This window comes from Aedes albopictus, chromosome 2 (genome assembly GCF_035046485.1).
Source record: "Aedes albopictus strain Foshan chromosome 2, AalbF5, whole genome shotgun sequence".
Lineage (NCBI taxonomy): Eukaryota > Metazoa > Arthropoda > Insecta > Diptera > Culicidae > Aedes > Aedes albopictus.
Window position 1 is genome coordinate 324,971,903 of NC_085137.1, and position 15,631 is coordinate 324,987,533.

Genomic DNA, 15,631 nt, shown 5'->3' on the forward strand with positions numbered 1-15,631 from the left:
TGTCTTAGCGATTGATTATATAACACCAAAGTTTTATGTACGCAGTTGTTTTGATGATTACACCGTTAGCCTTCTGTTTCATCTTCAAAATTGCTTAATAGTGTTTAAAAGGCCTACACTAAGGACAATTGGGCGGGCGGATTACGAGTTTTCGGAACAAAGTGGACATTATTGTCGTTATACCATTTTTTGCATCCTGGCTTTACATATTCGATTTTCCTTCGGCAATTGTTTTATAAATATATTTTTTAATTCCTATGAGAATTCTTTACTCATATTTTTTTTCGAGATTTCTTCAGTATTCATTTAAGGAATTCTTGTTTCAGTTTCTGTTGAAGTACCTTCGACAATTCCGATGTTTCTTGCTTCGAAAATTTCTATGGTAATTTCATCAGCAATTCCTTGAAAATATCTCTGGCAATTTTTTGAAGATTTCTTCGGCAAATTTCTAAGAGATATCCGGGAAATCTTTATAAAAAAATCTACGGCACTCTTTAGAATTCATTTCGACAATCCTTTAAAAATTTGCTTTGGAATTTCTTCGGCAATGTAACACTAAAATAACTAAAGCAACTGCTTTGAAATGAACAGATAGCGGTACCGTAGTCTTGTGTGTTTGACATAACTCCACTGCTGTTACAATGTTAATGTACATATGCGGTGGTGCCTTTGTTTACATGCGGCGAACACTAGAATAGATGATTTCTCCAACAGTTTCTTCAAGAATTTCTCTGGCATGGTCTTTGTAAAATCATCCAGTAACTCCTTAGGAAACACATCAAGCATTTCCCAAATTACTTTCAAAACTTATTCGGCATATTTTTTTGAGAATTTATTCGGAAATTTCTTTGTGAATCTTACGCAGTGTTTATGGAAATTTTAAATTAACCCACGAGCGATCGCGCTGTTGTATTTTGTACAACACGTTGAAAAAATCTCGCTTTTTGTACTCAGCATGAGCGTGGTGCTGACGCAGGTAGTCAACCGCGCGAGTTACGGAAGGTTAAGAAAATTTCTTTGAAAATCATTAACAATTTGTTCAGCAACTCCGTTAGATATCTTATAAGAACTCCATTGCAAGCACCTTTGAGAAGTTATTATAATTGCACTCTAAAGCTCTAAAAGTAGCATAGATTATATTTGACGAGCATTCGCAAAACAACCTAAGATTTAGAGATATTGTGATCCATACTTCAAAATATATTGGGACCATCTCTCTACATTAGTAGTGGACACCCAAATAACAACAGCATGGAGATCATTGGCGGAGCCAGCTTTTTTTTTTTTTCTTACTCACACTCCTAAACATGTAAGAGAAAGAGCAAGATGAAAGAGGAGGCAAGCTGCCCCCTCTTCCATCTTTCTCTTTCTTCTGTATGTTTAGGAGTGTGAGAAAGAAAAAAGAAAAAGCTGGCTCCGCTAATGATGGAGATACTCGTATTAGATACAACAAACACGATCGTGCTAAAATTATACCGATAGAGTAAATAAAAACAAGAGTAGAGTGTGTAGACATTGAATCCTAATTCCAGAATAATTTGATTAGCCTTCGAGTATCCAATGAATGCAGCAAATGCATAATAGTTGTGCATACAGCATAAGCATAACTACACGCAGAAAAATAAATTGTAAACACAATTAAATTCTAGTTCAAATCAACCGATTTTTCAGTTTACTATAGCGACAAACTGATTTCTAGTTTAAACTGAACTGTCCTATTTTTTGATAATACAAATATTTTCGTTTGTCGAAATTTTTGACAGTTTGTTAAAACAAACAGAGATTTGGTATTTTCAACATGAAATAATAGATTGATTCAAACGACTGCACTTTTGCCACTAACAAACCCGGAATGTTATTGTGTTTGTGACGGCAGCAGCTGCGGTAGCTCGGAAATCTATTTTTAGACCGTCGGTAAGCGGATGGGGAGGAGAACGACTAAAAAAAGTCAAAAAAGTCGAAACCGATCAACTTTTTGTGGATGCTGTCGTGAGTACCTGCGCGTTATCCATCACGACCAAAGCTGCACTTGGAAGTTGGCGTGATGGATTTGCTGCACCTTCTTCGTTGTGGCGATGTTGCGGTAAGCATTTTATAGATGTGTGAGTGCTTTCGGACCATGTTTATGGTTTTTATTTTGTTGAAACAAATTAAATTTTTGACATTATATGAAATGATGATAATCGGTTGTTTTTATCGATAAACTCTAAATGAAAACAATTAAATATAACTTTGGAATAAGTAAATTCTCAGTTTGAAAATCAACCATGCGTTTTATTGTTTTAAACAAGCGCCATTTTTCTGCGTGTAGGTCATAGGTGTAGGGGGGGTTGGTGTTGGCATGGTCATGTCGATATAGATTTTTGCCTTTCTCGTACACTAAGTAAAAAAAGCTATATGTTCACTCCAAAAACGACATTTTGATGGAAGGCCCGGAGGGTCAAGTCACATATACTAATCAACTCAGCTCGACGAATTGAGGTGATGTCTGTGTGTGTGTGTATGTGTGTATGTGTACAAAAAAGCTCACATCACTTTTTGGCAGTAAACCTCAACCGATTTTAATGAGCGACGGTTCATTCGACGCGGAATTTGGTCCCATCATGGTAATGATGATAACTTCTATAATATATCAAGCTTTCTGATAGTGGTGGTGAGATGCGTGGGTGGATCTCAGAAGGCCTCAAATCGACAGAAACGTGTTTGTTTACGCAATGTTGATGTGGCCTTTTCAATTGTTGGTCTGGAATATGAAGTGTTTTCAGGATTCAGGAAAATTTACGTCGCTTACGTCGAAGAAAACTTCATGAGCATATATTCGACGAGAAAGGAACTATCACCACTAGGTGGATTAATCTGGTTTTTGTACTTCAGAACTGCTCTACAGGTATTTATCGCCTGAATCTCTTGATTCTCGAGGGGCCACCCCCCTGGATTTGTGACACAAGCTTCGGAGTCTCTCTTTCTCTCTTCTTGGCGTAACGTCCTCACTGGGACAAAGCCTGCTTCTCAGCTTAGTGTTCTATGAGCACTTCCATAGTTATTAACTGAGAGCTTCCTCTGCCAATGACCATTTTGCATGTGTATATCGTGTGGCAGGCACGAAGATACTCTATGCCCAAGGAAGTGAAGGAAATTTCCTTTACGAAAAGATCCTGGACCGACCGGGAATCGAACCCGTCACCCTCAGCATGGTCATGCTGAATACCCGTGCGTTTGCCGCCTCGGCTATATGGGCTTCGGAGTACTTTGAGTCTTAAAAAACTTCTGTAATGGAAACTTCAACAGACTATGATGGGTAGTGATACATTGCATGTCAAAACTGTTAATGATTTACAAAACGATGAAGTTTGAGAAAAACATATAGGGTGCCTGTACCAATTATGGCCCTATCTAAGGAAAACTATGTGTACAAAAATAACGAGAAGACCAACGAATGTTATCAATATGTTAAAAAATAGCATAGTTTCCATACTTTACAGAAAAATATAGAAGCGGAGTCAAAACTACTTTTAGTATTTATTACAGCGTGTGTCAATGATAGGAACCCTGTACTAGTAGTTATAGATTCATTTTTTAACTTCGATTCCTTTTCACACTATTTGCATTCATTCCTTATTGGATTAGCCATAACTGGTACACCATGGCAAAAAAGGGTGTAAATTAGCCAAAATTTCAAGGAAAATGATTTATTTCTACCATAATTTGAGCAAAACGTGGAGTTTGAATGAGTGCAACCATCAAGCATGAGTGCAAGCCGACCAAATTAAAACTGAAAACGCTACATGGTGTCAAATTAACTTCTTGGATCTTACAGATACCTACCTTGGCGATTTTGTATACTAGCGGTGAACAATTGTTGGGAAGGGAAAAATGTGACTTGAACTGCCCCTTATCTTCAGACATCACTGGAAACTTTCTTTTTTCTCCGTCAAGTTTGTTTCGCGTGCACTGTGAAAATTTGACTTTTCGGGTTCAGCTTCAACGTTATTATCTGAATTATGAACACGATCGCTCCAGAGAGAAGCTACTCTTAAAGTTGAGAGGGCCTCTGCAAAAAGATCATTCATTATCTTAAAAGGTTGCGGTTTTCAATTGAAAACTGGCTTAGTGAGTTTTGAAGAGTAAATTGTGAAAACATAATTGTGGGATTTTTTTTTTCGACCTTTTACCGATATACTGCGTCATTGGATATGATTAGTGATTAATTTATTGAATTTTGTTTTCAAACAATCTCATTGGTATACGGTTATGTACACTGTTACAAACTTTTTTTGAACTGAAACCTGGGTTGAATAGATAAACTAAAAAAAGAAATGCTTTTGAATTCACGGTAACATGCGTATTCGTATTATTTACTGGCAGTGGTTTGTTCGTTATGAAAATATGGATTATTTTATAATGGTAAGTTGAACCGCTGCGTGTTTGGAATAAATTCTGTGTTACTTTTTGTTTCACTTTTGTACGTGCGTAGCCCATATAGAGGGCAACACCATTTTCCTCCTTGAGCCTCTTTAATGTCACTGAAGCAAACTTGACGAATGAATAGAATGGCGGTGTGTCCAGCCAGAAAGTGGTATCAGAGTACATTCCACTTGCCATTTGAAACGAAACTGAAATCAATCTCATATGAATCCTTATTGAAAACCATTCATTACACCTAAATAAAGCATTCAAATAATTATCGTTACCATTTGTTTTGTTTCTCTTCGAAGGTCGGTCCGTGGACAATACTCAGCAGTGCCGTGATACGCCTTCGCGGTTGTGCAAAACGCGCTACAACACCACCGCTCCAATGTACGGAGTGAGTCTCACTTCCGGTCAGCCAGTCACGATTGTGCAAAAATTTCCTGATCTCCTGCAGCAGGTTGTGTTCGAGGTGTGCGAGTAAGTATGCCGTTCTTCTTCTACCGCTTCTATTGAAGACAGAGTACATACATGCGGTGGGTTATGATTTGGGATTCCAATATATAACACTAGTTTACAGCATTTTGAACTCGGTAAGCTGATGATCATTTTTGGTGTAGATTAATATTTAATATTTAAAAAACTCGGCAATATCTTGAGTTTCATCAATCTGACGCAAAATCTGCATTGAGATGATCGAATGGTATTATATTAAGCTCCTAATTTATGGAAAAAGATTTAAAATTGGTTGAACAAAACGCAATATATTTGAATTTAAGTTAATGCCATATTTTAAAAAGTTGTAAAACTCAATACTGAGCTAAAACTCAAAAACTGCTCCACTTAATTTTTTTTTTCTTTATTAAAGAGGCTTTCAGCCAGACGCTGGTTCACCTCTCCAATATACTTAAAAATTCTTGAAGCACGGTTTTGAAATCAGTGCTAAATTGTGCTTCCAAAATTTTGATCGTTGAGAGAAGTTCACGACTTTCGTTTTATACGGTATATGTACCATTCCTTGGCCTAATTTTTAAGCCGCCTTGACAATTTTGACCATAACTCATGAATTAATAACACTAGAAATAATATGTTGATCCTATTACACACTCTAGGCAATGCATGTTTCACCAATTGGAAGTAAACTATCGTGAACATTCAAGAATTTACTTATTTAACTTTAAGAGATTTGATGCGATGGTATGCAACGTTGGTCTATGGTACAAAAATTGGCCTATTAGTGGATACAACGTTGGCCTATTGCTTTCCATGCACTAGAACCACTTATTATCTCATTTTTCCAATATTTCTGCTGAAGTATTATCTCTTTTGTTCACCAATCTTACTTTTAAATTACATTTTCGGAGCCAAATTTTCAAAAAACTATAAATGAATCAATTAAACTAAAGTTCTTTCTAAACTTAGTAACGAAAACAACGCAACCCTAATATTGTGTTATATTTTTACAGTCACCGCACACAACATTTTTCTTCCTGTTCGTTCTTTCTGGTTCTTACGGCAGCAATGTTGTTGGCGTCTTTTTATCGGTGTTTTTGACGTCACTTTACGAATGGGCCAAGATTTGGGTACATAGTGAAAAAAATGTCCTCTATATTCGGCCCACATTCAATTTGTAAAATAGTTATTATTCGTTGAAAATAAATACACACGTTCAAAATAGCGTCTTTGACCGTCGCATCAAATGTTCAGTTATTGAAAAGTCATTTCGAAATGTTCCAGCATCATGCCATTTATGATCATGTGTATAGTCTACCCACTAAGCCGAAGAATCATGGCGTCTACAAATGCTAAACAAAGTGACATTTTCATTAAATTTTAATTTTCCAAAGTGCTAAAATTGAAACGAAATGTTACAGTTGTTTGGCGCAAAGCTTTTCCGATATCCAGTTATGCGTGTTTGTTTGAGTTTTCGGTTTACGTTGAGATAGGCCGAACGAGGGGACTATGCCAACGAAGCATCCCGATACCCTAATTAGTTTATAATTTATGATTATTTTGTCAAAAATCTTCCTGACAGAATTCTTTTACTTTTGAAACTTAAAAAATATTTTTAACAGCAAATAGGGTATTGGTTTCCTTATTAAGCATGTGGCTCCCATTTTCACCCTACAAAAAACAAAGGATTGGAGCGCTGTTTGTTTCGTTTTTTTTTGTATTTTTGTTAGAAGTGAGCACCCTTGAAAACAAAAAGAACGGAATTAATCGGTGCCGTAATCGCTTGATTTCGAATAGGATGAATATGGGAGCGTGAGATTACTGATAGCACACATGCCCTATATTTTAATCATTTCCAGTTTTTTGTGATTGATTAATAATGATTTTTGATCAATGAGCATTTTTAATCATTAATCATAATCAATAATCACAGGTTAAATCAATTTTAATCATTCATCAAAATTTTTAATCATCCACTAAATCAAATTAATCAATAATCACCAAAATTTGAATTTTAGTCATCGATGATTAATAAAATAGAGTTAATAAACTATAGAGGACGAATGTCTGCATACAAACTGCATACTCTATAGTTTATTACCTCTATTATTAATCATGATTAAAATTTTTGTCAATAATGAACGCTCTGCTCCTCTTATAGTCCATACAGCACCACGTCTTGTACCGGTCGGATGACTCTCGAGAATCATTTTAGTCGGGTTGCTATTCGACATCCTAATGACGTGATCCGTCCACGGTAGCCTCCCGATTTTCGCGGTGTGGACGATGGTTGGTTCTCTCAGCAGCTGATGCAGCTCGTGGTTCATTCACGAGCGCGTTGGTCCTCTGCACGTAGGGTCCATATTGTAAGGTTGAGCATAACGTTTAGTTTGTGGAGAAAAGCAGAGGAAGCGAAATTTCAAAGGAATTTGAGGAGGCGGGGGATTTGTTTTCAGAATTTCACACGGTGGAAAAATAATGGCCGCTCAGCCAGTATTGACATCTAAGACTACCTTAGAATATGTAAATACCTTGGGGTCCATGCTTCGTGCCCATAGAGGACTACCGGTTTTTTTTATTTCTTTTTATTCGTGAATTTTAACTTAGGCTTATTCTTCACTCGAGGACTACCGGTCTAATCAGCGTTTTGTAGATATTTAACTTCGAGTGACGGCGAAGTTTGTTCGATCGTAGAATTCTGCGGAGGTCAAAGTAAGCTCATTTTCCTGCCACAATTTCTGCTGGTGTCATTGTCGGCGGTCGCCAGTAAGCCTAAGTACACGAATTCCTCAACCGCCTTGATTTCATCACCGTCGATAGAAATTCGGGGTGGCGGGCGCGGTGTTTCCTTCATCGTGTACGTTGTTTTCAATACATTAATGACAAATCTGATCGCCTGGCTTCACTTAGTCGGATGTACGTTTCCGCCATCGTCTCAAATTTACGAGCTATATTATCAATATGAGCGAAACCAAGCAGCTGAACGGACTTCGAAATCGTCCATTGATGTTTATCCCCGCTCTCCTTATTACACCTTCTAACGCAATGTTGAACAGCAAGCATGAAAGACCATCACCTTGCCGTAACCCTCTGCGAGGGACCCTCGAAGGGACTCGAGAGTGCCCCTGATACTCGAACTACGCACATCACCCTATCCATCTTCGCCTTGATTAATCGTACCAGTTTATCCGGGAACCCATATTCGTGCATAATCTGTCATAGCTGTTCTCGATCGATTTTATCATATGCCGATTTGAAATCGATGGACAAGTGATGTCTGCACGTTGTGTTCGCGGCATTTCTGCAATACCTGGCGGATGGCGAACATCTGGTCCGTTGTAGCGCGTTCACTCATGAATCCAGCCTGATATTGCCCCACGAAAACTCTTGCCATCGGTGATAGACGGCGGCATAAAATTTGAGAGAGTATCTTGTAGGCAGCGCTCAGTAGTGTGATCGCGCTGTAGTTCCCGCAATCCAACTTGTCGCCTTTTTTGTAGATGGGACACACGATACCTGCCATCCATTCCTCCGGTAATACTTCCTCTTCCCAAATATTGGTTATGACCCAGTGTAGTGTTCTCACCAGTGCTTCTCCACCGTATTTTAGAAGCTCGCTTGGTAGTTGATCTGCTCCAGCGGCTTTGTTGTTTTTCAACCGGCCAACCTCCTCCTCAATCTCTTGGAGGTCAGGGGCCGGAAGTCTTTCGTCCTGTGCACATACTCCTAGATCTGTTACCACGCCACCTTCGGTACTTGCAACGTCGCCATTGAGGTGCTCATCGTAATGCTGCCGCCACCTCTCGACCACATCACGCTCGCTCGTTCCGGTGATTATCTTGGCACATGTCGGCTTGTGGACAAAGCTTCTCGTAGAACTTTCGTGTGTCCTCAGCGCGGTACAGCACTTCTATCGCATCGCGATTTCGTTCTTCCTGCTGGCGCTTCTTCATCCGGAAGACTGAGTTCTGCCTGTTCCGCGCCTGTCTGTAACGTGCCTCATTCGCTCTCGCTGCATTCTTCTCGTTTTTCAATTGTCCACATTCCTGTCGTACCAATCGTTTCTGTGATTGAGAGTCGCGAAGCCTAGTGTTGTAGCCGAGGTACTACCTATGGTGGATCGGATGTCCCTCCAGCCATCTTCAAGTGTAGCTGCACCAAACTGCTCTTCCGTTGGTAGGGCCACTACTAACTGCTGCGCGTAGTCTTGATCCACTTCTACGTGACGCAGCTGGTTGATGTTGAGCCGCGGCGTTCGACTTCGACGCGTGGTGATAACGGTCGAAAGTTTTGAGCGCATGCATACAGCGACTAAGTAGTGATCCGAATCTATATTCGCACTGCGGTATTTGCGGACATTGGTTATATCCGAGAAGAATAATTTACCGTCGATTAGAACGTGGTCGATTTGGTTTTCTGTTTGGTGGTCGGGTGATCTCCAGGTGGCTTTGTGGACATCTTTGCGGGGGAAGAAGGTGCTTCAGACTACCATACCACGGGAGGCTGCAAAGTTTACGCATCGCTGGCCGTTATCATTCCATACGGCGTGCATGCTGTTTCGCCCGATTACCGGTACATTTCCTCCCTTCCTACCTGCGCGTTCATGTCGCCGACAACGATTTTCACGTCATGCGGCGAGCAACCATCGTATGTTTACTCTAACTGCGCGTAGAACGTTTCTTTCACGTCATCGGGTCTTCCTTCGTGTGGGCAGTGGACGTTGATGATGCTGTAGTTGAAGAAACGGCCCTTAACTCTCAACATGCACATCCTTGCGTTGATCGGCTGCCACCCGATCACACGTTGTCGCATCTTGCCCAACACTATAAATCCTGTTCCCAGTTCATTGGTGGTGCCACAGCTTTGGTAGAAGGTAGCCGCTCGATGCCCGCTTTTCCACACTTTCTGTCTAGTCCAACAAAGTTCCTGCAACGCAACGATGTCGAAGTTGCGGGGATGTAGTTCGTCGTAGATTATCCTGTCACATCCTGCGAAACCTAGTGATTTGCAGTTCCATGTTCCAATTTTCCAATCGTAGTCCTTATTTCGTCGCGTGGGTCTTTGCCGATTGTATCGAGTCGTATTTTCTCCTATGTTATTCGCAATGGGGATTTTTACGGGTAGCTTATTGGGCCTACGTCAACACTCCTGTCTCGCCGGAGGGCCATCGTGCCAGTTCTGTTTAACGTCTTAACCAAAACTAGGACGGCCACGCTGATGGGGCTACCACCTTAGATCTAGCTGGGCGTGGTATAGCGTTTCTTACTCAGCCGCTGGATGCCAGATCAGACGCTGTTTGAGCCGCACCTCCTTGGTGAACAGACGCTCGAATCGTGCTTCCTCAATCTAGCTGAAGTCAGAAGGACAACAGTGCCCAGGCTGCACTACCAGCTAAAGCACACAACTCTTAGCTGGCGGTCTTTGTCATCGCTTGACCCGTGGAAGAATGAGGTAGGAACTTGTGAGGACCAGAGCTATATTGGACGCTCTCCTTATCGACTCAACGTTTTGCAAATGGTAATGTATGGTTTATATATATTCAAAAACTTGGTTTTGGGTTTGCTCCGGGCCTCCGAAGCCTAAATTCGGCATTGAGTGTAGGACAACAAATTTAATACAAGCTTTACATGCTACACTTTTAAAACTATTGTTTGCTGAACTGCTTTTTCTTTCGCCATCGTCGATGGAAAAGTAATAGGTATATGCTCAATAATGTAATAGCCGGCAGAAAGCCGCGGACAAAATCTGGCGCATGGATTATTCGACCGAGCGCCGTCGCGTCGGACGGAAGTGGTCAAATGAAATCAATTTCTCGCCTCTGAAGCCACGCGGCACGTCCGTATGCAAATCGATTGATTTGCTAGTTAATGCGGATGAGTGTGAGCTGGAATTTCCCGCCTCATAACCAAATTACATCTTCCAATACTTACTGATGTGTGAGAACGACTCGTGAAATTGGAGTTAACTCTGTACATTTATGCAATCGAATCGATGTTATCATGAATTGAGCATAACTGGGATCCACACATTTCTATTATGTAAGCATTTTACCTTGAATTGCGTTTAATTATCGCAATAGTTCATTGTTGGGTTGAACGAATACAACAACTAAAAATACGAGTTTTGAAACATGTTATTACAGTTAACCGATAGTTTTTACTAGACATGAGGATGTGGCTAAAATACTGTACAAACCATGTACAAAAAAGGGTCAATAGGTATAAAATTGACTGAGTTGAGCGGAAAATTCTAAATATAGGATCTCTACTGATGAGGGAAAATGGTAAATAGTGTGGGGAGTAAAAAAGAAAAAGGCGATTAAATAGTAGAGGGAATTCAAGCATAAGCCTTGGCATAAGCGTAACTAGAGCTAATAGCTTAGAATCTGGTTACGAAACGTATAAGCGATGTGGAGCAAAAACCACCTTAATAAGCAGTTTTGAAGGAAAGAGGTCAATCTGATAAGCCTAAAACTCTTCTTCTTCATATGGCGCATGGGCTCTTTTGGGATAAACTGTAGGGTAATTTCACGCCTAAGTCCTTAGATCGACGACCACTTGATTGGCCCACCTAGCTCGCTGCGCATCATGTGTTTTTGTACCGATCGAATGACGCTCGAGGATCATGTTAGTCGGGTTGCTATCCGACATCCTGATGACGTGACCCGCCCACCGTAGCCTCCCGATTTTCGCGGTGTGAACGATGGTTGGTTCTCTCAGCACCTGATGTAGTTCGTGGTTCATTCCCTTTCTCCAATTCCTGCATTCCATCTGCACTGCGCCGTAGATATTACGCAGCACCCTCCGTTCGAAAAACCCAAGGGCGCGTTGGTCCTCTGCACGTAGCGTCCATGCTTCGTGCCCATAGAGGACTACAATCAGCGTTTTGTAGATAGTTAACTTCGTGTAACGGCGAACTTTATTCGATCGTAGAGTTCTGCGGAGTCCGATTTGCTGCCACAATGCGCCTCTGAATTTATCTACTGGTGTCGTTGTCGGCGGTCACCAATGAGCCCAAGTATACGAATTCATTAACCGCCTTTATTTCATCACCGTCGATATAAATTCGGGGTGGCGGGCGTAGTGTTTCCTCCCTGGAGCCCGTTGCCATAATGTTCTTTGTCTTCGACACATTAATGACTAACCCAATTCGCCTGGCTTAATTCTTTAGTTGGATGTACGTTTCCGCCATCGTCTCAAATTTGCGAGCTATAATATCAAAATCATCAACGAAACCAAACAGCTGAACGGAATTCGTTAAAATCGTTCCGCTCGTGTTTATCCCTGCTCTTCTTATTACACCCTCTCTAAAGCAATATTGGACAGCAATCACGAAAGACCATCACCTTGCCGTAACCCTCTGCGAGATTCGAAGGGACTCGAGAGTGTCCCTGATACCCGAACTCCGCACATCACTCGATCCTTCGTCGCCTCGATCAATCGTAACAGTAGGGGAGACTGAGGAGACTTGATCCCTGGGGAGACTTGTTCCCCCCATATTTGCTCGGAATCCAAAACATTTTTCTTCTAGCATATTTTTTTTTAAACTACTCCAAGTGAGTGAGCTACAAGTGATTTGGATTGTACATTGCATTATTTTTTAACGGCTGATGGTTTATTTTCATTCCTTCAGAAACCTTTAGGCGATTCCGGAAAATCTCAATAACTTTGTGAAAATTGAATCAAATCGTATCAAAATTTTACAGCACATAGTTTAAAGAAAATACTTTCAAACTTATTTATCCAAATAAGGCTGTTGTTAACATATTTTAATTAATTCAGTTTAGTATACACAACAGTGACAGTGACAGATAATTATAACTTTAGTACAAACTAATAAAAGGGGGATCAAGTCTCCCCATTTTGAAAACACGGCATATCCTTAAAAATTTAAGGAAATCTCACAATTTCAAACACTATATATTCATCGAAAATACAAGAAAACTCGAACAGGAAATGAATAGGAAGACTCTGGAATTATTTTCCCTTTAAATAAACCATGTGCTCAAAGGGGGATCAAGTGTCACCCATTTTTGAAAAAATACATTATAAGACATGCCTTCACAGAAACACAGTTTTGAAAACTTTAACAATAACACTAGTTTACAAAATAAAATGAAAGTCGTGAACTTCTGTCAACGACCAAAATTTTTGAAGCATAATTTAGCGCTGATTTCGAAACCGTGCTTCAAAAAATTTAAAGTAGAACAGTTTTTGAGTTTTAGCTCAATATCGAGTTTCACAACTTTTTAAAATATGGAATTTCATAAAATTCAAATATCTTGCGTTTTGTTCAACCAATTTTAAATCTTTTTCCATGAATTAAAAGCTGAATATAATACCATTCGATCATCTGAATGCAGGTTTTGCGTCAGATTGATGAAAATTAAGATATTGGCGAGTTTTGGGGACAATCTCCTTAAATTTTAGCAAAATTTCCAAAAATTTAGGAAGAAATGTATTTTTTTCAATAAGAAAAAAACAATTAAAAAATTCTTTCTCAACGTTTATTTGACATATCATATGTGGGTGAGTTACAGTAAAAAATTCAGCTCAATCGGAGCATTGATTGCGGAGAATGAGATATGTGAAGTGAGCGACTTTGCTTAAAAATAGAACAAAAATCGATTTCAAATCATCAACCTTGTATGGAAAGTCGAAAAAATTTCCGCTCTACTGTAATTTTTTTCCTTCGCGTTTTCGAACTCAGGGCATGATTCTACACCAAAAACGATCATCAGCTTACCTAGTTCAAAAATGCTGTAAACTAGTGTAATTTAAAGGCCTTCTGTTGTGTATTAACTTGCAATAGATGTTTACCTGCCATTTTGTACGGAAATCGGATCTAGTTTTGTGTTTTTTCTTAAAGTTTCAGGTAAATTAAGAATAAGGGATCAAGTCTCCCCAGTCTCCCCTATATCCGGGAATCCGTATTCGTGCATAATATGCCATAGCTGGTCTCGATCGATTGTATCATACGCCGATTTAAAATCGATGTATAAGTGATGTGTGAGCACGTTGCATTCGCGGCATTTATGCAACACTGGGCGGATGGTGAACATTTGGTCCGTTGTAGCGCGTTCACCCATGAATTCAGCCTGATATTGCCCCACGAACTCTCTTGCAATCGGTGATAGAAGGCGGCATAAAATTTTCGGCGACATAAAAATGCGCAATCCAACTTGTCGCTCTTTTTGTAGATGGGACACACGATACCTTTCATGCATTCCTCCGGTAATATTTCGTCCTCTCAAATCTTGGTAATGACCCAGTGTGGTGCTCTCACCAGTGCTTCTGCACCGTATTTTAGAAGCTTGCTTGGTAGTTGATCTGCTCCAGCGGCTTTGTTATTTTTCAACCGGCTAACCTCCTCCTCAAACACGTACTCCTAGATCTGTTACCACACCACCTTGATTGTCACGGCACATGTCGGCTTGTGGCACAAAACCTCTGCGCGAGCGGTTCAGCTTCTCGTAGAACTTCCGTGTGTCCTTAGCGCGCTACAGCTCTTCAATCGCTTAGCGATCTAATTCTTCCTGCTGGCGCTTCTTCCTCCAGAAGACTGAGTTCTGCCTGTTCCGCGCCTGTCTATAACGTGTCTCATTCGCCCTCTTACGGTGTTGTAACATTCTTGCCCATGCTGCATTCTTCTCGTTTTTAAACTATTCACCGTTAGCCGTCGTACCAGTCGTTTCTGTGATTCGGAGTCGCGAAGCCTAGTGTTGCAGCCGAGGTACTGGCGGATCGGATGTCCCTCCAGCCACCTTCAAGTGTAGCTGCGTCAAGCTGCTCTTCCGTTGGTAGGGCCACTGCTAGCTGGTGTGCGTAGTCTTGAGCCATTTCGTGACGTAGCTGCTCGATGTTGAGCCGCTGCGTTCGATTTCGACGCGTGGTAATTACCGTCGCTAGTTTTGAGTGCATGCACACGGTGACTAGGTTGTGATCCGAATGTATGTGCGGACATTGGTTTTATCCGAGAACAATTTTCCGTTGAATAGAACGTAATCGATTTGGTTTTCTGTTTGATGATCGGGTGATCTCCATGTGGCTTTGTGGATATCTTTGCTGGGGAAGAAAGTGCTTCGGACTATCATACCATGGGCGGCTGCAAAGTTTATGCATCGCTGGCCGTTATCATTCGATACGACGTGCATGCTGTTTCGCCCGATTACCGGTATGTACATTCCCTCCCTACCTGCGCGTTCAAGTCGCCGACAACGATTTTCCCGTCACGCGGCGAGCCATCATTGTATATTTGGGGGCCGGATCACAGCGTCCGAGGCCATACTGTCCCGGTCGTTGAGTAGTGTTTTTTTTAGTTTAGATGCGTCAATATATCCAGTTTGCCTTCTTTCCTCGGACTTAATGGCATATCTGCATGTTCGGACGTTGTGCCATGGAAAAATGCGTCCTGGGACATTATGGCCTCGGGCTCGGACGTTATGATACTGCGCCGTATGTTTGCTGTAACCGCGCGTAGAACGCTTCTTTCTCGTCATCAGGTCTCCCTTCATGTGGGCTGTGCACGTTGATGATGCTCTAGTTGAAGATACGGCCCTTAACTCTCAACATGCATGTCCTTGCGTTGATCAGCTGCCTCCCGATCATACGTTGTCGCATCTTGCCCAACCCTTTAAATCCTGTTCCCTGTGCCCAGGGCCGGATCTGAGGGGGGGGCGGGGGGGCCCGGGCCCCGGGCCCCCACATTTTAGGGGCCCCCACAAAAACTATTTTTGGTTGCTAACATTAGCTTCATTGCTCAAGTACTGTTC

General features: G+C 41.1%; 1 protein-coding gene across 6 annotated transcripts in view; it reads left to right on the forward strand.

The window, feature by feature from the left end:
- LOC115270375 (uncharacterized) overlaps positions 1-15,631 on the forward strand; it is a 100,946-nt gene that overhangs the window by 69,771 nt on the left and 15,544 nt on the right. For all 6 annotated transcript variants that reach the window (XM_062852437.1, XM_062852436.1, XM_062852432.1 and 3 more), the window contains one exon: positions 4,716-4,887. In XM_062852437.1, the coding sequence (XP_062708421.1) occupies positions 4,716-4,887 (172 nt within the window). The remainder of the gene's footprint in view (positions 1-4,715; positions 4,888-15,631) is intronic.